This window comes from Eptesicus fuscus, chromosome 11 (genome assembly GCF_027574615.1).
Source record: "Eptesicus fuscus isolate TK198812 chromosome 11, DD_ASM_mEF_20220401, whole genome shotgun sequence".
Lineage (NCBI taxonomy): Eukaryota > Metazoa > Chordata > Mammalia > Chiroptera > Vespertilionidae > Eptesicus > Eptesicus fuscus.
Genome location: NC_072483.1, coordinates 42,799,077 through 42,825,175, shown reverse-complemented (window position 1 = coordinate 42,825,175; position 26,099 = coordinate 42,799,077). Strand labels below are relative to the sequence as shown.

The 26,099-nt window shown below is 39.0% G+C and overlaps 1 protein-coding gene across 2 annotated transcripts in view; it reads left to right on the top strand.

Moving 5' to 3' along the window:
- GRB14 (growth factor receptor bound protein 14) overlaps positions 1 to 26,099 on the top strand; it is a 110,772-nt gene that overhangs the window by 49,899 nt on the left and 34,774 nt on the right. For both annotated transcript variants that reach the window (XM_054723435.1, XM_008138625.3), the window contains one exon: positions 15,685 to 15,841. In XM_054723435.1, coding sequence (XP_054579410.1) covers positions 15,685 to 15,841 — 157 coding nt within the window. The remainder of the gene's footprint in view (positions 1 to 15,684; positions 15,842 to 26,099) is intronic.

Sequence of the window (26,099 nt, the reverse complement as noted above, 5' to 3'; positions counted from 1 at the left end):
TCCTTCTATTATAACTTCAGGCCTCTTTGCCTTGAGTGCAATAGGAAATCTGCTAGCTATTATGTTTTCTATTTGTTTACTGAGGAACAGTTTCTTTGTTTGACTATAATTTCTTATACTTCCATCTTCATTTTTGTATGGACTATATAATTGTTTTTACTGCTTACACATGTAGCTCCAGTTTATTACTCTCTGGTTTCTACCATTTGGATTGAGTTTCTCCCTATTTGCTTAAGAAAAACTTTGCAGTAAATTTCCCTGTGAAAGGGCTTTCTGTTAATTATTAATGCAATCAAGCCTGTGTATGAAAATAGTTTTTCTGTTAGTTTTTTGCAAAGATTATTTTCATGACTTGCAGCAGTATATTTTATAAGGTAATAAATACACTGTGTAATGTACCATTTAAGTAAAACTGAATATACTAAACTTCTCTTGAAATTGCACCAAATAAGAATATTGTATTGACTTATTTAAAGAATCAAATATCTTGCATAGAAAAAGAAAGCACAAAAGCACATTTTTGGCAATATTTTCTCTGAATTATTTTGGTGCTACTAGAAACTGCAATACTTATTTCCATACCCGACTTTTAATAGTTAACTGTTAGTTAACTATTAGTGTATTCCACTAAGTCAAAGGTCATGGTTTAATTTATTTGAAAATGACAACTCTAACGATTAAGATGGATTTTAAAAAATAGAAGTATCTCTCTATTGTTATTTTCAACTTTTAGGTTTTCAACTTGCTTTCTTATCCTATCCACCAATTTATTCACTAGGGACATTTTACTTGGCACTGGAATAGTATATGGTAATTTTGCCAATGTTTGTTTGTAATCTTTCTTGATGCCTTTCTCTCATTTTATTATTTTATTATTATTTTTTAATATATTTTTTATTGATTTCAGAGAGGAAGGAAGAGGGGGAGAGAGATAGAAACATCAGTGATGAGAGAGAAGTATTAATCGGCTGCTTCCTGCACACCCCCCCCCCCCCCCCACTGGGGATTGAGCCCACAACCCAGACATGTGCCCTGACCGGGAATTGAACCATGACCTTCCTGGTTCATAGGTGGATGCTCAACCACTGAGCCACGCTGGCTGGGAATTTTCTCTCATTTTAAGCAAATTTAATTTAAAATATTTTGCTTTGAATCTTTATTTTGATTTAGGCTTGGCAGTGCATTGATGATGATCATCTAGGTTTTCTTAATCACTAGGGATGTGAAAAGGCATATTAACATAAATCAAATCTATGTTCTTATGTTTTTCTTCTTTGTCCAGTTAATATTGCAGTGCAGACTGACCATGAAACGCTCTTCATGAGGATTTTTGGACAGGGTGCTGGTGTGGTGGAAAGCATACCACCTGGACTCTCCATTTACTGGCTCTGTGACCTTGGCATGTCACTTAGACTCTCAGAGACATTATTTCCTCACCTGGATGATAACAGCTGAGAGATTTCCAGTCAGTGCTCTCTTAAGTCTTATTTGCATGTAGTTCTGTGAATCAAATAATATATTTTGCATTTCCATAGTTACAGAAAAATATTCAAACCATTTTTTTTTAATTTTCGGAGAGTATAAAACATTACAAAAAGGTGCTGTCATTTTTAAGGACTTGGAGCAGTTCGTCTAGGGAAAGTGGTATGAGTACACCTTGGCGCTGCCTGGTGAGTCGCAAACCAAGAGTAGTCTGGAAAGCTGTGGTTATAACTGATGTTAGATCTGAACTGCCACTGGGCACATCATTGGGATTTCTCTTGGTCTTTTGATAATAAGCTTCTTGCTAGGTTTCTATTATAATAATTACAGAAGTCAGAATTCCCTAAGCCCAAATCTATGTTACTCCTTTCCATTGAGTATAGATATTAAATGTTCATATATTTTAGCCCATTGTCATTTGCAGAAAGCACTTCTTTCACCTGATATTGTAACCCCCAAAGGACCCATTGTCTATAAAATTGTTCTGAAAATTTTAGAACCTCTTATTTCAAAAATTTAAAAATTTTAGAAACCTCTTATTTTTCTGGCTAAAAAACATACATCTGCTCTGATTACAGCATACTTCTTTTTTTCCCCCCTCGAGATAGAAAATCATTCCACACTTGTAATTAACTTGTCATTTTCTGTATGCACCATAATATGCTGCTTTTACAAATCAGTACAAGCATTTCTCAGAGTATTTTTGGAGCAGCTTTTTACGTGCCTAAGAAGGCAGGTACTTTTCCCACAGGTTTGGCATAAAGTTTGCTCATCTTTAATGAGTAGTTCTTGCCAAATAATTATCCAACTGGAATCCTAATCATTTGAAAAGCTGAGGACATTTCTGAAAATGCTCAGCAGCACTTGGGAGTACATTTCTAATCAGTTAGTGTATCTGGCTGTAAGAGTCTCCTGAGAGTGATTGGGAAATTGAATTTTAAATATGGCCCTCAACATTGTATGGGTCTTTTTTTGTGGCAGATCAAATACACTTGGATTTTTGTGGAACCGAGTATTTTGATAGATTTCCCATCAAGCAAATTGTAAATAATTTTTTGGCTTTCTCTAATTGTATTTAGAACTGATTTCCTCGATTCTAGTGAATCAAAATTCTAGTGAAGATGGTTTTATCACATCTCTTATAAATTATCAGATCCTCACCAAAGGTTTTGAATGAATCCTTTACCTCATTTTTTTCTCAGATAACTACTAGGTTATGCTTTTTTTTTTTTTTTTTTTTTCAGATGAGAAGACTGAGTCTCATGGGTGTGAGTGACTTACGCAGGGTCACTCAAAAGGTCAATGACAAAGCTAGAAATATAATCTAGGTCTTGTGACTTCCTGTGTTTCTCCTAGATACCTGTTACCTCCTGAAGTTAATATGTCAATGAAATTGCCTTATAGTGTGTGTAATTACCATTCAACTTCTAGTCTGGAATTAGTTTAGGCAAATTCTTTCATCTTTCTTTGTACCTCCACCAACTCCCATATACTCTAGTGTAGAAAACACATTATTCAGAAAGCAATTGTAGGCAACAGAATGAGTGTGTTTGTGTGCCTGTGTGTGTGTATGTGTGTGTGTGTGTGTGTGAGAGAGAGAGAGAGAGAGATAGAGAGAGAGAGATTTAGAGAGACAATTTATACCCAGAGCGCTAGATTGGTACATTGCATCAAGAAAACACTTTAAGGTTCCAAAGAGTTAACTAAAGACTCAAGCTAACTAAATTGTAAGGTATACATTAAGTGCAAAATAAAATCCGCATTTTTTTTTTATAGAAAGGCTGCAAAGTCATAAGGCCAGATGTCTATATTCTGATTCTGTGGGTAGAAATGTTTCATGCCTCTATCAGATTAATGTTGTTTTTGTAGATTATGCTTTCAGGCATTTCTGCATTCTAGACTATAGTTACAGAGATGTTGATAAACACACACAATCCTGAAGAGTCTCAAATCTCAGAGGAAAAGGAATAATTTTTAGGATATATGTTTCTTAAGATTCATATCCTTTTGAAAATATGAAGTTCATGAGTCTAATATGGAGTAATGCCATTTAACAGAATATTCAGTCCCCCTCTATACAAGAGAATAGTTTGTTATATTCATTTCCTTCATACAATTAGAATCATTGCTATATTTAAAAAAACTGAACACGATTTTGCAAAGAATGAAACATCATATCACTATTTTGTTCAGAACCTTTCAGGTACGTGCAGAATCAGTCCAAATGTATGTTGCATTCACTGTGCTTCAGGGCCTGGACCTACCACAGTTCCCCAACTTCATGTGACACCTCCCTCCCGCACATTGTTTTTCTCCTTGTGCGCCCAGCAGCATTCGCTGCTTGTCCTTCTGTGCGTCTGCTCCCAGGCTTGTGCTCAGTGGCCTATAGACCACTCCAGGCTCCTGTTTGTTTTTCCAAAGGTGGCTTATTGCCTGTGTCTGAGCTCTGGTACCATCGTGAAGCCTGGAATACTCCTTCTCATCCATTTTAATGGTGTCTCCATTCAGCATCAGTGGACATGCCTTTGTTACTCATTTCTCAATTCAGTAACTACTGTCATGTGACCAATTTTATTGTTACCTTTTATGATATTTAAGTCTTACTAGCTATCTTATGCTTTCTGGCTTTTCAAATTTCACTTCAAGTCTTCTTTGTGTATCTGGGGTATTTTTTGTGTATCTTACCCTGTTTGATTTATAAAATTTGTCTCGTTTTGTCTTCCAACTAGGTTTTTTAAAATTAAGGGAAAGGCTCTTTAAACAAACTGCTTTGTCAGTTCCAGGCTGAATTTAATTTTATGTAATCATAGAACTCAAAAGAAGCGTATTAAAGAGGGAAGGTATTTATTTTTCTTTTACTCTACAGGAAGAATCAGTCCAAAGCGAATGTGGCAGCCCCACAGTGTCCTCAGGCCACTAAGCTTCTTGCTTTCTCTCACATCTTCCTTAGTGCCTGTCCCTTTCCTTTTAAGGAAAGATAAATGCAAATCTGCAGGCATCCTGGTCACATTCCTGGCATGCAGCATGGGGAGGACCTAGGGCATGCCGGCCAGTTCTGTGGGATGTTAGTGTGCTGCTCCGAAATAACCAGGAGCGTCTGCTTGTGTCCTACTGGCCAGGACTGTGTCACATGGTCAACCCTGGACACAAGGGAGGCCAGGACATGGAGGTTTTGAACTCAACTCATTGCCCTCCTCAAATCCTCACCCAATCAGGATTCATTAGGAAGGGAAAAGGGAAGGGTGGCTACTGGTGGGCAACTAGCCATCTCCACTACAAGTAGCTTGGATATATTAGGCATCCAGTATGTATTTGTCCCTTGGATTTTTATTGTAGTTACAACACATACAAACTATGATTCTGCTTTTTGAACAAATGTTTTCTATTTCTTGTATGCAAATAGTAGAAGGGGTGCTGAGTGGGGAGAGAGCAGGTTTCCTGAGTAGGGGAGTTAGTGAAAATCCACAGATGGGGCCCTGAATTCAGATGGTTGGCTTGCTTGGAAGGTGGCCGCGATGTGGTAGTGAGTATAGTTATTGCCCAGAGCTCTCGTTTTTTTGCCAAACTTTGATCTTTCTGCTGCCCTTTTAACTTTTTATACAGGGTCACTTACAGCATATTCACCCAGGAAGGGTGCCACTGAGATGGGTGGATTTTGTGTTTTCACTTTTTTTTTTTTTTCCTGAGAAGTGAGTTTTTGGGAAGTGGTGTAGTAGAGATCGTGTGTTCTGGAGCCAGGAAGTCCTGAGTGTGAGCTCAGCTCTGTCACTGATCAGTGGTATGATGTAAGGTGCCTCTTTTAAACCTTTCTGAGAGTCAGTTTTTCTGTCTTGGAGGTAATGATGCTTCTATACAGAACAGTTGTGAGGATAAATAGGGTAGATATTTAATAATACTTGCCATATAGGAGCTCAACAAATGTGAATTGCTACCCCATCTCCAATTTGTAAAATGGCATGTTTTACTAGTTTCATAAACACTTAACACTCTCCCTATTTCTATGAATGGACTTTAATTTGAATTAAAAAAATTTAAACCCACTATTGTATGCTGATAAGTGGTGGTTAGGTGCTAATAGGGGGTTATGTTAGTTCTCCTTTTACTATCCTAGGGAGTGTCTGGTAGGGACTCATGGGTTGTATATTTGAAAGAAGTAGAATTGGGCCTCGTGTGCAGACATGTTCCAGTAGACAGAGGTGTCATTGCTGTAATGTTAGTGACATGATGGCAGGGCTGTGTCACTTTTCATCATCACTGGACTTAAGGTGCAGAGTGGGTATAAATTACTATCAGTTCAACAAACACAATTTTTAACAAAATAAAATTGGGCTCCTCTGGCACTCACCTGCTACTGACCTTTCTTCTGTACCTTTGTCTGTCTGTCGCAGTCACATCATTTTTCCTTGGGTTTCATATCTTGTGGTAAAAAGTCATGTGCCCAAGGCTCTCCTCAGCTGGTCCACCTGCCTTTTTGTTAGCATATCCAGCCCCAGCTTGCTGCTGTGGACAGTTTGGTGTACGCACTGCCTTCCAGACACACCAATAAAAATAAAAACAGCCATCAGCTGTTCAGCACTGATTACACATTCTCTTTAATCCTCATAAGAACCCTGTAAGGTTGAGGGACAAGTTGGGAGGAGGAAAATGAGGCTTGGAGAAGGTAAGTGTCTTACCCAAAGTACACCACTAATGTCAAAGCACATCTCTAATATCAGCTGAGTGCTCTCAGTTTGCCAGTTGGTCCGTGTTCCAGAATGAGGAATCTGAAGCTTGTAGCTGATGAGCTGGCAGTCTAGGATCTGCTCACAGAGTGGGCTCCGGCGTCCATCACTGCCGTGAGCACCTGGACTGAACTTGCAAGAGAACAGGGCCCGTGCCCCATGTCACTTTGTAAACTACAGCACATTGGTCCACATTTGGCAGTGAAGGCAGGTTAAAAATAGCTGGCTGGTTAACAGTCTCAGACTCTTGCTGGGGCAGTCTTAGGGCCGGTCTCCTGGCCGTGCCCCAGCACCCTAAGCCAAGTCGAGAAAATAAGCATCTCTTTTTGGCAGAAAAGGGACGCAAGACCTTTGGTAATCTCAGAAGTTAAACCCTCTGAGAGGATAAAGATTTTCCATCCCTGTAGGATATTAAAAATGCTTGTTCTTAAGACAGCTCCAAAAGAGAAATTAAAAATCCATTTTGGCAAAAATAGCATTGTTAGTAAGTGATTATAACTTCCTACTTGGACATCCATATTTGGACACATACATTCAGTTGTATTTGTGAACATGTCAGGAATAGTGTCTCACCGTTTCAGAAGTCAAATTAGTTTAGGTAGTTCTGTCAAGATTTGAAGAAAAATTTTGACGTTACCATTCTAAATGCCACAGAGAACCTCCCCTTGAGATTCCAGGTGTGGTGACTTTCACACACACACACACACACACACACACACACACACACACACTATGTATAAACAAATTCATATTGAGGTATAAGATGTAGACATGATTTACCTTAAAAATTCAAAGAATTAAGAATATTTAAAAACGGATATAAACTTTATTACAAAGCTTGTAATTATATTAAACAGGACCTCCATAAGGTTAATAGTGTTCAAGTTGTAATTTGCAAACCATCTTATTTCTTCCTCTTTTTTTCACCCACTGGGAAATCGAGACTCCCTCTGCTGGCTATTTCAGTATATGCAACTTTCCTGGCAAATTATGCTAAGGAAAGTGAAACAAAGGAAAACATTTTTGGATATTGATATTCAAAAAGCTAGGTCTTTGGGACGCAAAAGCATTTTTATGTTCTGGTGTTCAGTTATCTAACACTTGCATCTACGATGTTCTGTAGAAGTAGCAGCTTAAAGGAGCATGCAAGTTGGATGAGAAGAGCGGAGGGAACAGGGTCAGGTAGGAGCCCAGAGACAGGTTCCCCGGCTGGCTCTGCCAGTGACCAGCTGGGATCCCTGGGCAAGTCTTCAGCCTCTCCAGCCTCGGCTTCTTCACTGGCAAAATGAGAGGATTTTAGTGGGTGTTCTCCAAGAGCCCTTCTGATGAGTACATTGTAAGATTCTAACAGCACTGATTCCATTTCTTTCACAGGAATACGTGCTACACGTGTTTTACACTGACCTAAAGTAAATATTTAGAAAAACGAAGCAAAGGTAAAATTACAAAAATGTATACAAACCATTTGTTCCTCATGCTGTCACAGCATGGGAATGTTAGGTTTAGAAAGTGATATTTTGTTTGCTATTATAAGTTTGTAAAATAATACCCCTACATGTCCCAGAAAGACTGAAAACCGCCTGTTTCATTGATTCGGTGAAAGCTTAAATTATAAGGTGCATCATTATTGTATATGCTTCTAATTAAACTATGACAAACCATTGATGATAAATTGCATCTCAGTTTCAGGGAGGTTAAATGTGAGAAAATGTGCTTATAGGAATCTGTAAGATAAGGTAGTTCCTAACAGTGCTTCAGCTGATGCCAGCCAGCTCAAGAATTGAACAGTGTGATGTGTCCTGGCTTCCAATAAATCTCTTTCCTCCCCTTGTGCCATCCCCTCTGTCTTCTAAACACTCATCCTCTCCTCTTCAACTTGTCTTTCTTTCTCACCATGTGAGACAGTTTTTAACTTTTTTGCTGAGACATGTCCGGTGGTTATTCTGGGAAGAAATGATTGCTTAAAAGGTGAAATGAGACACTGGGGCAACACTGCGTCCAACATAAGCATGACCAGTGGTTTTTTGCTTTAAATATGAATACGCATTAACACTTGCAAAGGTCTTTTCACTTCGAGGTTGGATTAGTCAGCACTGGCATCTTCGCAGGAATTGTATGTGTTTCAAGAACACCAGGCCTCAGAGAACACTCCTTTGATGGAGTCATTGGACGGTTTTGGGTGGGATTTGTGATTTGACCCCCTTTATTATTCATATTGGATTTAGGTTCTAGGATAACATTTATATATGCATATGTTTATGTGTGTGTACCTCTACATCCATGGTTTAGGATATGTTTGGACTTAGTTTTTAGTTGGACTTCTTTCATGATGAAATTGGAGCTGTGTGGTGTGTGTTTTTATTACTTTTTTTTTCTTGACCACATAACAGAGCAAACTGAAAGGGCTTCCAATTTCTCTTTGTAACATCTCATCCCCTCTAGGGAGAAAGGAGGCCCAAGGAAAGGACAGTCTGCAAGGCTGTTGGCCTGAGGTACGGATTGCAGAAAAGTAAAGAACAGAGCAGAGGGGCTCTGCGGAACTTTCTGGGCCTCCCTGTCCCTGCAGACTGTCTTTCTTCTCTTGGCTGGAAGCCTAGCTGTGGCATGATTTGGCAGTGTCACTGATCCAAGCTGCCAGGTGTGGCCATGCTAAATCCTCTGCCCTGCCAAGTGTGGCATTTCCAGTAGTGAAGCCATACTGGTCCTCTTTGGCCTGGCCTGATGCTGGCCGGGACACGAGTTCATACCCAGAACTCCTGTAAGGTCTATAGGAGCCACAATAACACAGGTCCTTTCGCCCTGAATTAGTTCCTCTCTTTGCCCAGTCATGCCCTGTGATTTTCCTGTTGAAATGTAGTAACATGGGAATGTACACAATTCAGTTTTTGCAGAGGAGGTATGGGGGTGATTCATCTTGTGAGACCTTGAGGATTGCAGACTAATAGGAAGAGCCTGGGCCGGTAGTGACTTTTGGTGAAATCACATCACCAAAACCCCAAACTGCCTGCCTCTGGTTTCGAATGTGAGAAAAAACAACACGAAACCTAAATTTTGTACGGTAGCTTTTCTGTTACTTGTAGTCGGGCGGCTTCCTAAATGACTAAATCATCATGTGGTTATTTATCCTTATTTTTTACCTCTTTGTAATCATGTGCTTGTAAAACTATCATTTAACACTTAAGCGCCCAGCCTGTTTTGTCTTCCGGACGGAAAGTATAGTGTCAGTCACCGGTGACTGACTGGGCGCTTAGTGTGTTAAATGTAATTCTATATTTTCATTCATTGAAAAAGGGTACCCTGCCATTTATGTATCTTAAAAATGATCCCTTATTGTCGTGGCCCCCTCTCTAGTTGGCACGGATGGAAACCAGTGTTCAGCAGTGCTGGGCCTTTAAAGATACTCCTCCCATAGGCACCTGTGATTGCTCAGCTGGTCCTCATAACTCTGTCCCTCTGGTCTTGGCATAGTGCTCTGTTTACTGTTCTCTACATATTTTTGCTCTTTCAGTCCTCAGTATCTTTGCTCCTCATATTTGTCCCACTCAGATATCCTCCTACCTTCTTCTTTTTTTGCATTTTCACAGATTCCCAGGCTTGAAATGGACCATCGAGGTCACCTGGCCCACCTTTGTTTACTTCACATAATTCATGAAACCTTGCCTATCTTTTCTGTTGGGTCCATATGTTTCTGTTCTTTAGTTTTTAGACCTTGCCCTATCCGGTTTGGCTCATTGGATAGAGCATCAGCCTGTGGACTGAAGGGTCCTGGGTTTGATTCTGGTCAAGAGCATATGCCCGGGTTGCGGGCTTGATCCCCAGTAGGGGGTATGCAGGAGGCAGCAGATCAATTCTCTCTCATCATTGATGTCTCTCTCTCTCTCTCCATCTCCCTACCTCTCTGAAATCAATAAGAAAATATATTTAGAAGTTTTCAGACGTTGTGAAGTTTCAAAGCTGCTAGTTTGGAATCCCTAATATTGTTTCCTATAGGGCTACACATGATGGTTTCACTCATCACTAAAATAATGTTTGTTTGTTCACTATGTGCCCGGAGCTGTGCTAACTGCTGGGGATATAGTGGGAAGCAAACATTGACATCATCCCTGCGATCATGCAGCCTTCTGAGGTCGGTGCATAGTAATTACAGAGTCACACACCTGCATATGTGGAGCAAAGGGCCTGGACCTAAACTGGAAGAGTCACTGAGAGCTTCCTGGCAGAAATAATGGTTTCTCTGAATGGGGTGTGTAGAGAAGGTGGAGAAACAGTGTTCCAGTAGAAGGTGGAGAGAGGGTTCTAGGCAGCAGAAACAGTATGTGCAAATGTCCTGTGACAGGAAAGAGCATGGCTATTTCAAGAAACTTGAGAAAAAGTATGGTTAGAGATCAAGAATGAGAAAGGATCCTAGGGAATAACGTTGAAAGGGGCCACGGGGGTATGGAATGGACCTGTTTGTGTCAATCAATTTCTGTATTATTTATATTGATGATATGTTTTGAGATAATATAACTAACTGATCCCCAGTAGGGGGTATGCAGGAGACATGTACTGCTCATGGTGAAGTAAAGTGTAGTGTTGAATATCTCTTGTTAGAAAGAATTTAAGACTCCTTACTACTTGATTTCTCTAAACTATATACTGCTTTACTCTAGACAAGTATTTGACAGCTAGCAAACTAATTCAGGATGGTAGTAGGAAACAACAGCTTTTCTTGAGCTGTTAGGGTCTTTTGGAAGAATCTTTTTAAAAAAATATAACATTCTGTTAGAGATTTGGAATAAGTACTGATGAATATGTTATTTTCCATCCTCTTCAAGGGAACACAATAAGTTGCTTAATTCAGAATATCTGAGATGTTTACTCTTATCTTAGGACTCTGTGTTCCTTATTTAGAAGAATGTAAAAACCCAGGGCTACTCTGACCTCGATGTAAAAATATTTCATATGACTTAGGCACAGTTGCATTTGTATTAAAATAATAGAGAAAAAAAACAAGCATTAAAAGATGGCTTTATAATCCTACTGTACTTGGATGGTAAACTTTTAAAGAGCTGTACAAATAAGCTTTATTTTGGGATATAGTTGAGAGCAAGTTTCTATGGTCCTTGTTCCTTATTTTCTATTATATATAAATAATACATATATATGTGTGTAATTAATAGATAAAATAAATGAATGATTTTTTTCTGTTTTAAAGTTATATATGCTTTTCATCATAAGATCTTGGTATTAAATATGGTATTTACATTATTTTAAGTTAAATAATAAATAATAAGAATTAAATGTGGTACTTAAATGTAGTTAATGTGAAAAATAAATTTGTGACCTTAAAATTGAAACTTTGACCAGAAGGTAATCATGCTTCAGTAGCCTCTTTCTTTCTTTCTTTCTTTTCCTTTTATTATCTGGATTCTTGCTCATATACTTGTTTAATCAATGCTTTTTAAAAAATAAATTCATTAAGGTGACATTGGTTAATAAAATTATATGTTTCAAGTATACAATTAATTCTATTATACATCATCTGTATATTGCATTGTGTGCCCACCACCCAAAATCAAATCTTCCATCATCATATATTTTACCCCCTTTACCCTTTCCTACCCCTCTTCCCTCTGGTAACCACCGTACTGTTGTCTGTGTATATGAGTTTTTGTCTAGCTTTTTTTTTTTTTTAAACGTGCTGAATGATTATATCTTCTCTCCTCCCTTCTCTGGATAAATAGGGGGAAGCTACCCAGTTGCTAGATGCTTACCTTTGGGTGCAGTGCCTCTTTCTGCTTGATGGTATTGCCAAATGACCAGATAAAAACCCTGAATACCTTTTATTTTTATTTTATTTTTTTAAATATATTTTATTGATTTTTTACAGAGAGGAAGAGAGAGGGATAGACAGTTAGAAACATCGATGATAGAGAAACATCGATCAGCTGCCTCCTGCACACCCCCTACTGGGGATGTGCCCGCAACCAAGGTACATGCCCTTGACCGGAATCGAACCCGGGACCTTTCAGTCCGCAGGCCGACGCTCTATCCACTGAGCCAAACCGGTTTCGGCTGAATACCTTTTAAATACCCTTGTATGGATCAGGTTGGAAAAGGACATGGCTCTCCCTGCCATCACATTCCTGGGTTCTGCAGGGAGGAGGGGAAAGGCTGACTGTGTAGCCCTCGCCCAGGGCTTTCCTAAGGCATTTAATATCGTCTGTTCTGAGAATCAGAATTTCCGGTGATTGTAGAGTTAAATACTTGGTGTGCTTTGGGAGCAAAGTGATATATTTTGAATTGACTTTCAAACTGGATCTCTTGACTTTATTTTTTCAGAAATGGCCTTTGTCTTATTTTCTAAATATTCTGTGTCTTTTAGACTCAAGACTTCAGAGGCCTCAAGACTTTTCCTGAAAAGTTAACCATGTCTTGCTGTCTCTATATTTGAACATTGTTGTGTCTACTGTTTTAAAAATGGGTTATGTTACTCTTTTATCTCTTGCCTCCACTTAATTTTTAAGGAGGGCAGTGTAGGGGAGTTGTGGTAGAAAGTGTATCAACTGCCTTGATAAGGATGTCAGCCAAAACAGAGATCTGCTCCGCCCACATTCCAGCACACCCCCTGCAGCGGCTACTCTATCTGTGTATTACATTTTCATTGCTCTGTGCCATGTGCTTCCAGAGCAGATTTTTAATCTGTAAACCACTCCAAAGGCCAAGGTTGCTCTGATAGCCAGGATTGCAGCGACACGCAAGGGCTTCCAGAACACAGCCTGTATGTCTACACAGTTGGCTGTCCTTGGGTGCTCTGTTTATGCTGGTGGGATGTTGTAGACAGACCTTATCAGTACATGTCTCTCTTGCTAGCCAAGTGTTTGTCCACCGATGAAACAAAGGGAGTTTTTCTTTTTCTTTAGGGTCTAGGCAGTATTTCTTCCTGCCGGTATAGAGTTTCAAATGATCTTGTGGGTAAATTGATATGATTAATATTCTTCTCACCCCATTTTTTACTTTATAAAGTAAGCTGGGAATTGGGGCTACTGAACTGGAAATGTATAATATCCCTTTGTTAAATAGCATGATGATATGATCTTCCACTCTCTTTTTTACCTCTCAGTGTATAAAGAACACAGGAGACAGGTACTTTGCGATAGCGATTCTTAAGAACAGCTCTGTTATTTGGTTTTTACATGATCACAAAAGCTTTTAACTTAGTTTTAAAAGCTATTTAAGTCATGTAGCCTTTCTGGTGACTTGAATTTTTTTCTCACATAGGAAGTTTTAGTGAAGTGATACTTTTGGCAAGAGGCACATTAAACTCTGTTAGAGAGTTAAGGCTTGGATTAACTTTCTCTTTTTCATAACCTTTAAGGAGAAATAAATAGAAATAAAGTGAGACTTTTATCAAAAGCATCCCATTGGTAGTGTAAGGGATTTTCAAAATTACCAAAAAGATCTAAGAGATGACAGGAACTTACTACCATGGAAAATCAACCAAAATATAACTTTTTATTTTTATTTAAATTCTTTATTGTTGAAAGTATTATATATGTTTCCTTTTTAACCAAAATATAATTTTATTATTCACAGATGAATGTATATTTTGGATAAATGTCAGAATTAAGTAGGATTTTTTGAAAAGTATTACATTTTGCTCTCAGCAGGTGTTATTTATTTAAAATGAGTACTTGTTCCTATTCCAGACATTTAAGTTGGCCTAGCTCTTCTAAATTTATGTGTCTTGATTCTTGGCAACTTATTTTGTTCAAATTTGTACCAGCATAGTTTGAAGAAAATACTGGCTTTCTGGGTTGGTTAGAAATCCTTTTCATTTTCCCCATCTTTACCTCTTGCTCTGTCCTTTCCTTTTCATGAATTTGGCTTAGGCTTCATAATGTTTTCAATTTTTCATTTACTTAGCCCCTCTGATATAAAAGATAGAGCATGAAAAATAAGAGTCCTGCTCTTGTTTACTATAAGAAAACAGCCATGGGAGTTTACTGTAAGAAAACAAGGGGGAGTCAGGAAGCGCAGGGAACCCTTTTAGCAGCCACCAGGTCATTCCCAGCCCCCCAATTTCCTGGTGTGGAATGTGCAGGCGGTCTCTGAGGGAACTGAAACCATGGCTCATCTTTGCCTCCACGTTGGAGCAGCCCAGGCTTGGATCTTCTTGTCCTCTCGGGAGTGGTCATCTTCATATTGCTTTTGGCAGGAGCACCCTCCAGAGCTCGGTCCAGTCATTAATCACGGCAGCATGGATATAGACAGCACCCTTCAGAGGCCCACAGGGTGCTCTGTCTCTAGCACCGATACAGACACTGAAGGTGCACTCTTAAGAGCAATGGCTTACCCAGATGCAATCATGGGAGACACTGAGATTCCAAATAGATCTTGGGATCTTAGGGACCCACGTGTATTGACCACAAAATAAGTGAACTGAAATGAAAGCTCAGACAATCACATCTGACCAAAACTCAGAACTGCCCACTAATAATTGGCAATATCGAGGCAATTCTTACCTGGGATTATGAGTATGAAAAATTACATATGAGTTGATCATTGAGAAGAATTTTACGGGAAGTGCAAAATTGGATGGGCTTATACTCCACCTATAGTCCCATGGCCACAATTAATTGCAAGGAGAAAAGAAAAGGGATTTAGTGAACTTGTAGCAAGTCTTTGGCAAAACTTCCATACCTGAAATAGAGAAGTCTTTTCAAAAAGTCTGGTTTTCTTTATTGCTTGTACTGTTTGAGTATATCTGGGAATAAATCACCCATGTTACTTGGATTATTTACAGGATTTAAATATGACATAGAAAATTTAAAATATTGATAAGAGATACAGAACTTTTGAATAGACCAGAGTGGTAGAGAAAGGACATCTTCTTATAATTAATTTAATTAACATATAACATTATATCAATAATAGTGGCTAATGGCTTTAAATGGTCTTTGGCCTCTGGTTTAGACATGGGAGAAAAGAGTGGAAATTGTTGGATGAAGTGACTTTGACACATGTTATAAACAAGTCTTGGGATAAGTAATCATTCACTTAATCCTATCTAATAAAAGAGAAACATGCAAATTGACTGTACCCCTGCCATGCCCACAAGCCACATCCACCAACCAATCAGGAGTGAGTATGCAAATTAACCCAACCAAGATGGTGTGAAGACTGAAGACAGTGTAGAGGGAAGCCAAGCACTGCAGAAGGGAGTGAAGCTGCGGAGAAGGGAGGGAAGCAGGCAGAGAAGGGAGGGAAGCAGGTGGGGCGGCACCGCCCGCAGGAAGCCCTATTCTTGCAGGAATAGGCCCGAGGAAGCCCTATTCTTGCAGGAATCTTCCTGCAACGGGCCTCTAGTGTATAAATAAATTAGATGTCGAGCAAACTGTATAAGTAATTTGTAATCAGCTCAACCAATAAGTTTGATGACTTCCTATAATGTTTCTAATATAATATTTTAGCTATTTTCTTATTTCTACCTACACAGGTAATTAAAATCTACAGTGAAGATGAAACCAGCAGGGCTTTAGAGGTACCCAGTGATATAACTGCCCGAGATGTTTGCCAGCTGTTGATCCTGAAGTGTCATTACGTTGATGACCACTGCTGGACCCTTTTTGAGCATCTGACTCTCCTAGGTCTAGGTAAGGATACAGAATCATGGTCACATCATTGCTTTTCTGTCGGTATAGTTTAGATCATATGGCAAAAATTTTCTTCAGATATAGAAAAATAAAAGAAAATAATGAATAATTCTTTATTATTTTTATTTTTGGTATTGGCAGTTGAAAGAAGGAAATAAGGATAATAATATTACACATTTACCACCCTCATTTTTAAAATAATGATTTATGGGAATTTTAGAGCTAGAACATTGAGTCTAAATTTTTAGTAGCATAATTAACATTTTTAAAGAAGTTAATAAATAAACTGTTGTTTGGATTATTTTTTGAATTGATTATAGGACAGATATGGGGAGTATCCACAGTGGTGGTTCTTTTTATGGGAGCATACACCCTAAACCCATGGTCGGCAAAGTGCGGCTCGCGAGCCACATGCGGCTCTTTGGCCCCTTGAGTGTGGCTCTTCCACAAAATACCACGGCCTGGGCGAGTCTATTTTGAAGAAGTGGTGTTAGAAGAAGTTTAAGTTTAAAAAACTTGGCTCTCAAAAGAAATTTCAATCGTTGTACTATTGATATTTGGCTCTGTTGACTAATGAGTTTGCCGACCACTGCCCTAAACTTTCCTTGAGGACATAAGTAACTCCTTCACATTTTAAAATCATAAACATAATAAGTAACCTTAAAATTTTTAAAATTGAAAATGCATTGTTGTATTGTGATTCATAGAGGGTTTTTGTTTATTTTTCCAAATCTGTTAATGAGTTATAAATTTTTTTCATTCTTTTGCTAGAGTGAGACACAGGATTGGCAACAATTTTGTCTCCCCCTTTTTTGTCTCCCCTTTCTTATTTTTGCATATATCAGTGTTAAAAAACATGTTCCCATAATAAGTAGATGAGAAAGGAAGAAGTTATGGCAATGCTGTTCAATGCTTTGAATTCTGCATTAATTTCCTGCGGTCACTTTAACAAATTACTACAAACTAGATGGCTTAGAACAACCAAGTATTTATTCTCTCGCAGTCTGGAGGCCAGGAGTCTGAAGTCAGTATTGCTGATTCTTGAGCTGAAACGAAGGTATTGTTAGGAAGGCACTTCCCCTGCAGGCTTCAGCAGATAATCTGTTCCTTGCCTCTTCCAGCTTCTGGGGGCAGCTGCCAGTCCCTGGCTTATGTCTGCATCACTTAGGTCGCCAACTCTGTCATCACCATGTTGCTGTCTCCTCTTCTGTCTTTCAGATCTCCCTTTGCCTCTCTACCATAAGAACAGTAGCATTTAGGGTCTACCCAAATAATCCAGGAGAATGTCCTCATTGCAAGTTCCTTAACACAATCATAGCTGCAAACTCCTTCTTTTAATTTCATTTTTTTTTTTATATATATATGGGGCGGGGTCGGGGGGAGTTAGATATAAACTCCTTTGCATTATATGTCTAAAATTTTACTGATAAATCATCAAATAATGACAGCTACATTATTTTCTTCCATTTGTTTAAAGAATTGGGAGTTGTATACCTTAGTCATGAGTCATTCACTTTCTTGCAAAGCTAGCTACCAATATATAAAGTGTTGCCTTTGTTTGATGTATAGCAAGTGTTTACCCAAAGCAATAGCCAAAGTAAGGTTCAGCTCAGATGAGAGGCTTACCTTTGTTTTATGAAATGGAGTGAAGATGATGCTGGCAGACAAAGCAGGTTCTGCTTTTTAAAGATGCTGGAAAGTGGTTCCTCTAAAACTCCCTGCATTCCCTGGCCCCTTCAGAAAGTGTTTGTGGACTTCCCGTTTGAAGACTGTTGTCTTAGGACATGCCAGAACCTCAGGGAAAGACAGAGTGAAGCCTGTGGGAAAGAAGCTGGTAGTCTGACAGTGTCCACAGTGATTCTGAACCCCAGCCAATCCTCTCCAGTCACAGCTGATGGTCCATGAGCTACAGTATGTCAGCTCATCTTGACAGCTCAGCATGCCCCTGCCAACAACACCTGAATTCTGAAGACATATGCTACATTGGCCCACGCGATGTAGTCTCACTTTCCCTGGGCAGAAAAAGCTCCACCTATACTTTCTTCATTGCCACTTGTGACTAATTTAATTCTATTCATGATAATTCATCTTCTAGAAACAAGGTGTTAACTCTCAATAGTTACCTGCCATCTTCCAAACCATTTCACTTACTTATGCTTGTCAGAACATAGCTCTTAATTAGAATAATATATAATTATAGTATTTTAGACTCTTAAATTTTTCTTTTGGTGAGACTTTAAAGCACCTTTTTTTGTATAGTCACTAAAATGTATCCTTAACAAATAGCTTGAAGTAATAAAAATCTATTCTGTAAATCAGCAGTTTTCATTGAGACCAATGCAAGTTATATTAGGGAATAACATGCACCAGTGTTTAAATGTAGAGGCTTAAAATGGAACACTGAGAAGTAATTCGAGCTACATACTAAATTAGACTTGTAGGCATCAAATTGAAATAAATTTCTCCATTACTATATTTTCTGGAAACTACTGAAATAAAACCAAAGGTGTGAGAATATTGTCTCATGGCTTCATCAACCACGCATTAGACCAAAGTTCATGAGAAAGAAATTTAATTCTAGAGCTTCCTTGTATTCTTTTTGTTTTTTTACGCTGATTATACTTTTACAACAGTAAAAAAATTATAGACACTAATGCTACCCAAATACTAGTGTGTAATTGATTTACCAGCTTCCATTTCTTCATCTAACAATATAACAGCATAACCACGATTGGCCTTCCTCAGTATAAAATATAAAACCGAGGTGTTTATTTACACACATTTAATTTGCGTGTGTGTGTCTGTAGATTATAAATACTCTTGTAATGTCCATTCAATCTAATAGTGATATTAACTTTTTCTTCATTTGCATATTAAAATGAATGAAAAGAACCGGAACAGGTTTTCCCCCTTAAATGGGATATGAAGCGCAAATGCTCTTTGACAATAGAATGAAGCACCGGCACCATCACCTTTAATCTGCTGTGAGTGCTGTTGATATAAAGAACTAAAGGACAAACGATTTGCCAACATTTTGATGACCAGCTTGTCAGCTCTGTATAGTGCTGAGGAGACACCCTTGATATCTTTGTGATTGACATAACGAATTTTTAATAAATAGAATTCCAAAAGAGAGGGGTGGTATCTGTTTATTTAAAAAATATATATTTTCAATACAAAAATAATTCAGCTCATTGTAAGTACCTGAGAGACAGCAATGTCAAGAAAGAAGCAATATTATCCATAATTTTACAACATTGAGATGATGTTGATAGTTTTAGCATTATCTCTAATTATACTGTGTATTCACTTTAGTAGATTAGTTCTTTTTGTGTATGGGTGTTCTACAAAAAAATTCTGAGTATTTTAACTGTTTTCCCCCTCCACTTTATAGATTTTAAGAAAACTTAGGAACTCTCCCTGACTTCACTTCCCCTGTTGCCTTCCTCAGAGACTTTAGCAAATATCTATTGACTATTTTGTACCAAGCACATTCTGTGTGTGGATCCTGGGGACATCATATGAAAAAAAAAATAGACAAAAAGCACAGCTTTGGAGAGTTTGCATTTGAGCAGAGAGAGAAAGATGACTAAAATGTGTAGTCCCTTGGTGATAATGAGTGCTGGGGAGAAGAGGAAGGCAGGCGAGAGGGACAGAGTGGGAGGCGAGCAGGGGAGGAGGAGATGCACTTTAAACAGAGGCACCAGGGAGGACCTCTCTGACAGGGAGACATTTGCGCAGAGACCTGAAGCAGACAGCAGCTGGCCTTGCAGTTAAATGGAAGGAGATAATTCTAGACAGAGGGAGCTGTAAGTGGAAAGGCCTGGACGAGACAAAGTGCTCGTGTGCAGGAAGCCGCCAAGTGGTGGGTGTGTCTGGAGTAGAGTCAGTGATTTGGGAAGTAATGGGAGGAGTTCATGGAGCTGCCTGGGAGCACGTCAATTCATTGAGGTCTCATAGGGCATGGAGGGGACTTGACTTGCACTGAGTGAGAGGAACAGAATTGGAAGTTTGAGTCAGAGAGCAGTATGACCTAATTTGGTTTTTACAGTATACTACTAAGGAGGCCAGAAGACAAGTTTTGACCTTTTGGAGACTGAGCAACTTAGTTTTGCATTTACATCTAACTCCCTGTGGCTTCCTGGCTTGGTCTTTGCCCATCTCTCATTTCTGCTAGTTGTGCAGGCACCACTGTGCCATCTTTGCACGGCGATCGGCACACTTACGGGGTTTTGTGTTTGCAAGGTCCTAAAGCCTTATGGGCAAGAACATTTCAACTTATGGGATAGAGGAGTGTTGAGGGTTTTCTGCACTTAAGTTCACTTCAGTGTCAGAGATAAGCTTGGGAAAGTTTCAGAAACATTCTGTATTGTTAGTAAATGTTGCTTCTGATCCCTTAAAGCACACTTCAAATTACTAAAGCTAGAAAGACATTTAAAATATAGTATATTTATGGATTCTAAAGTCTGTTTTCAGAGTCTTTTCTGTGGCAAAGGAAACTTCAATCTTCTTAGTATTTTTAATATGAATGTATATGTGTGATAGCTACCATTAATGGGCATCTTCCACATGCAAGGCACCGAGTGAGAGGTTTTACATTAATCTTGATAGATGCTGCTAATACTCCACCTCATAGCAACCCTGCAAGATATGTTTTTTTTTAATATTCATTGTACCCATTTTACTTATAAGAATACAATGACTGAGTGATGAAATACCTTGCCTGGAGTCAAATACGATACAAATCTAAGTTCTGTCAGATTCTAAAGTGTATGTGTTTTCCATGGAAGCACGTTTGTTTCTCCTCACCGCAAAAGGTCAGGCAAATGTTCCTGGGACTCCATGGTTAGTTTGTCTCTGTGGCACTCTCCATCTGTGTCTCTCATGAGTGCTAGAAATATAAGTAGAAAATTTGAAATTTTGAACCCTCCAGAACATTTTCAGGTAAAACTTCCTTACAGAGGTAGTACTGAAACTATTGGGATCAAACCTGAAGCACCAATCAGAAAGGATGTATGCATCCCTATGTTCATAGCAGCATGATTTACAATCATGGAAACAGCCCAAGTGCCCAGCAGTAGATGAGTGGATAAAAGAGCTGTGGTACATTTATACCATGGAATACTATGCAGCGGTAAAAAAGAAGAATCTCTTACGCTTTGAGACAGCCTGGAGGGACCTGGAGAGTATCATGCTAAGTGAAATCAGTCAGTCAGAGAAAGATAAGTATCACATGATCACACTCATATGTGGAATCTAAGTAACAAAATAAACTGATGAATATAGTGGATCCAGAGATATGGAAGCATGGAACAGAGTGCAGGATCTCGGAGGGCAGGTGCGGGAGGGTAGGTGAGTGGGAGGCAATCAACCAAAAACCTTGTATGCATATATGCATAACCCATGGTCACAGACAGTAGGATGCTGAAGGCCTGGGGCGGGGGTGGCTGGAGGGAGACTATGGGGGGATAACAGGGGACATATGAAATACTTTCAACAATAAAGACTAAAAAAAAAAAAAGAAAGAAAAACTATTGGGATCAAAGTGATCCAACTTGGTTCACTTGATATCAGCTATTTATTTTGACTGAGTCAGAGGAGCACCTTGGAAATGACTTGTCCTTGAATTTATACACAACATGGATGGTGATATGCTATTTGGAGCTTTGAATACAATATCAATAGTTCATAGCCTCTGCCCATAATTATGAATAAATACTGCTGAGAATTTTAATAGGCAGACTAAATCATCAAAGGCAGCGAAACATTCTGATTTTGTTATGAATTGCTGATGTGCCTGATTTTGGATCATGCTGTGATGAGTTTATGGTTGTCTACACATTTTTAGAGGCATTGAATTTAAAATATCAGCATATCAACAAATATTTCCCCTTCTCATATGTAATAAACCAAGTTTTGTAACTGGTGTGTTTTCCTTCACAGCCACTGGATGTCACTGTAGTCCCCCAGATGGAGTCCCCAGCTTTTACAATCATTGTTAAGAGGATGGTGGGGAGGAAAACTCCGGTTTTCAGTCCTCAGGAACTTAATGGGGTCCATGTTTGTGTTGCTCCCGTTCTGATTCCTAATTGAAGCCATGGTATGAAGCAGTGGCAATTAACACAATACCTCAAGCGCATACCTCTAGACTCCTCGGGAAGAGGAATTAATTGTATTTCAGTGTCCTTGCTAGGGACAGCTAAGATTTCCATTATGAATTTCATTGTGGAGTGGCTTTAATAAGCAAAATGAATGACTGGAGGCTTTTAATGATACCATTTTTATGTGTGCAGCTAGACCCACGTGGTCTCTTTAAGACAGAAGTGTTGCACAGTGGCAGCGAGGGAACTCTGTACAGCCACCTTCTTTGAAGCTGCTCCTGCACTTCTTTCTTTCTTACAAAAGCAGCTCAAGTGTTTTGTTCTGTTGTGTGGAGCTGCTATGCAGTTGTTCTTTCTGTGCTCTTTGGAATCTACCAGCCATCAGGCTGTGACTACCCTCATCACCAGCAGAAGTACCTGTGAGGCCTTCAGGACACGTGGCACTGTGCTTCCCTCCCTACTGAGATTTCTGGAGCCCTGACTCGAGCTCTGGGAGACATGGTGTCCTGATAGCACACTAAGGTTAGAGATGGAAAATGTGAGACTAGCAAAGAGTGCTCATCACTAAATCTGCCTCCTGGTCCTGCTGGTTTTTCTTCTCACTCTCATAGCCTGAGTTCAGATCGCATTGTCTGTCTCCCATTATCCCGTTTTAGAGACCTTCCTCTTGCCTCTGCTTATTCCAGTTATCCATCTGCATGCAGGCCTGGTTCTCCTGGCATTAGGTCCCAGGTCCTTTGCAGGGCCCTGACTGCTCCTCCTGTCCCCAGCCTGTGTCTCACCCTTCCCTTCTCCCATTTATTTATTAGAGAACTGCCTATAGTTGCCTGCATATGTTATGGTCTCTGCTCCTTGATTTGCTTGCTCATGCTGTTGAAATTCTCAGGAAGTCTTTGTTGCCCATCTTTACCTGGCTAATTGCTGTTCGTCTTCCAAGGCTTACTTGGAATTTTATATAAAAACTAGTGGCCCGATGCACAAATGAAGATTCGTGCAAGAATGGGCCTTCGTTCCCCTGGCTGCCATCACCGCCTTCGCTCTGGCCGGAGCCACCTTTCTGCTCTGGCCTGGAGCTGCCTTTCTGCCTTCCCACGCTACCCAGAGGCCCAGAACGGCTGGGGTGGGGTGGAATGCCTGTGTCGTTGCCATGGCGACGATGCAAGCACCCCACCTCATCCACGGCCACTAGGCACCTGCATATGCAAATTAACCTACCATCTTTGTTGGGTTAATTTGCATACTCACTCCTGATTGGCTGGTGGGCATAGCAAAGGTAAGGTCAATTAGCATGTTACTATTTTATTAGGTAGAGATATCAATAAAGTTTAACCCTTAGCCTTTTCCTAAAAATGCATAAGAAGACTAGGTAAGAAGAAAACCCTCAGCTGTCCAAGCTTACTGACAGCTAACCTAGGGAGAGGAGAGAGAGGAAAGCAGTGGGAGCCATTCCGCCCTCAGATTTCTAAGTGGCATGGCCCTTTCCATGTGACAGTGGGTAGGAAGACACATCTGCTTCTTCCATGTGCCCAGCCCCTGGGCACAGGCATTTGCTGCTCAAAAGCTGTTCCTTGAGGCAATCAGGATACTTGTTGGCACTGACCCTTTTCATACATCCCTTAGGAAATTGCAAATCCCCCATATAACAGATTGGTGTGGAAAACACTAGGAGCAGTAATGATGAATGGCGTCCTGGGAGTGATGCTTCCACAGGTACACACTATTGATGGGCGTGGGAGATAAGAAATTTGGACAAGAAATACATATCATTAGGCTGCTCAAGCAGGATTATCTATTTATTTATTTTTAATGATTCTTCATTGTTGAAAGTATTACATATGCCCCCCTTTCCCCCCATTGACCCCCTCCAGCCTGCCTCTGCCCACCCCGCCCCAGGCCTTAGCCACCCTATTGTCTGTGTCCATGGGTTTTGCATATATACATATAAGGTCTTTGGTTGATTACCACCCACACACCCTCCCCGCCTTCCCTCCGAGATTCCACAATTTCAAAAATAAAATCTAGTGCTATAATAATAGGGGAATGTTATAAATTTTGTATATCCATAGGATGTAAATCAGGCAGCTTCTGCTTATCTTTTTGCAGTTCTTCTTTTGATGACTGATATGGGCTAATGTAAAATTATAGTGATGATGCTTGAACAAAAATACATATTTTTACCAAATATAGGAATTGTATATATATTTACTAGTATGTACATATATGTTTACATGTATACAGTGTTTTCCAGTTATATATATATGTGTGTACATATTTACCAGAGAAAAAGCAAGATAGAAATATACTGAAATGTTAACTGCTTTTTCCTGATTGACAGGTTTACAGATGGATTGTGATTATCAGCTGTCTGTGTTTTTCAAATTTTCTGTAATGGAAATGTATTGTTGTAGTAATCAGGGAAAAGGGGATAAACACAATTTTAAAAACTATTGGAGAGATTTTTAAAGACTTAGACATCTTCCAGAAGTCCCATGTTGGGGCAAGTACCCATCTTCTATGCTGCTATAACACTTTTGCAACGATCTTCATAGTGCTCATATTATTGCAACAAGACAGTAATTCCATGAGAGCTGGAACTCTGTGTAAACATACATGTTTGTAACCCAGGATTTAGGACAAATAAACGGCTTTTGAACTAAGCTGTGCTAATCTGGAAGGTATTTCTATCAAACAGTTCAAAGGATGGATTATAACATATACAGAAGGCAGAGACTTAGAAAAGAAACCAACATGCCATGCCCACATGGAAATTTACTCTGAGATTTTAAGTCATGCATTAGATGACTTAGAATTCATAGGAGCCGTTAACTCTTCAGGTTTTAGCAGTCAGCTTGAGATAATATACTAGTATATGCGAACACTGTGGGAAAAGAAGGCTTTCTATGAATACAAGTTGTGATCATAGAGTCTGAGTTAATATGAGGACTATTTCGATTTGCTGAGGAATTATCCACAGGCCTTTATACCCATCAAGCTGAAGTATCAAGCTTTTCCTCTCCTTGGACTTGGGAAGCTGAATTTGGCGTGGCAATTTTCCAGGGGATCTTGTTGGTATTAAGCAGTTTTCTTAGGTTAAGGAACCTTTTAGAAACTGAGCCCTGTTTTATTCTTTGCTTCTGCAGTTTTTGTTTTGCTTGGTCAGAGGCTGTTCATTTTTATCTGAAAATAAGATTGACAAAATGTGTGTAGTTTCTACCTAGCACAGAGAGAAGTACAAGGACCATTTGTCTCCTGGAGTTTCCTGTAACAAAGGTATACAGAGAATTGTTTTCTGGGAGAATTAGAGGTAAAAGCCACTCTTGTTTCTTCTCTTATCAAGTGACGAGAAGAGTAGGGACTCAGGTTTCTATTTGAGCCCCACGCTGTACTTTCAGTGGATTCAGCGAGGAAATCCAGGCAGGAGGTCACAGGTGAACACTTTCCATTGAGGTTTTTTTAAAGGACTTTCAAGTTAAATGAACTGTTTCAGAAGGAACTTCTTTCTTTTCTTCTTTTTTATAAGGAAAACGTTTCTGAAAATTAAATAGAAAACAATTATATGTAGTTATCATTATTTGTTAGTTTCATTCTGTTACCATAATACTACACTGATCTATTAGAAACAGATCTAGATTGATATGGTGGGTCTTATTTGCATGTAGTGTTTTTGTTGTAAAAAAGATTTTTTTTTTACTCTTTTGGAGACTTTCTTTCCTCCTTTTTGGTTGTTGCTGTGTTGAAGTGATTTAAGAGGTCCTCTCTCCTGTTTTCTTTTACCAACTTAGGAGTGGTATTTGATCCTTGTAATTCACTTTCCAATGCCTGAGAAATACTTTTTTTTTTAAATTAGAAACATTAGAAAATATAGGTATATCTTTGAAGTTTTAATAACTTATTTTAAAGTAGTATTTTAGATGGATTTATGAAGCTTTAAAAATAAGATCTTTAAAATAATCATGATGAATTTATGTGAAAGTTGCCTGGAGTCATTTTTCAAACAGTAACTCAAAAAAGTATCTGAGTTCATTCTGGGTGATAGTTTCTAATATCATTGTTTTGAAATGTTGCAACAAAGAGCCTCCTAGTTAAAGAATTATTTGTTTTATTTAAATGTTTTAAAAATATATTTTAAATTACTAGGATTTCTTAGTTGGTTAAAA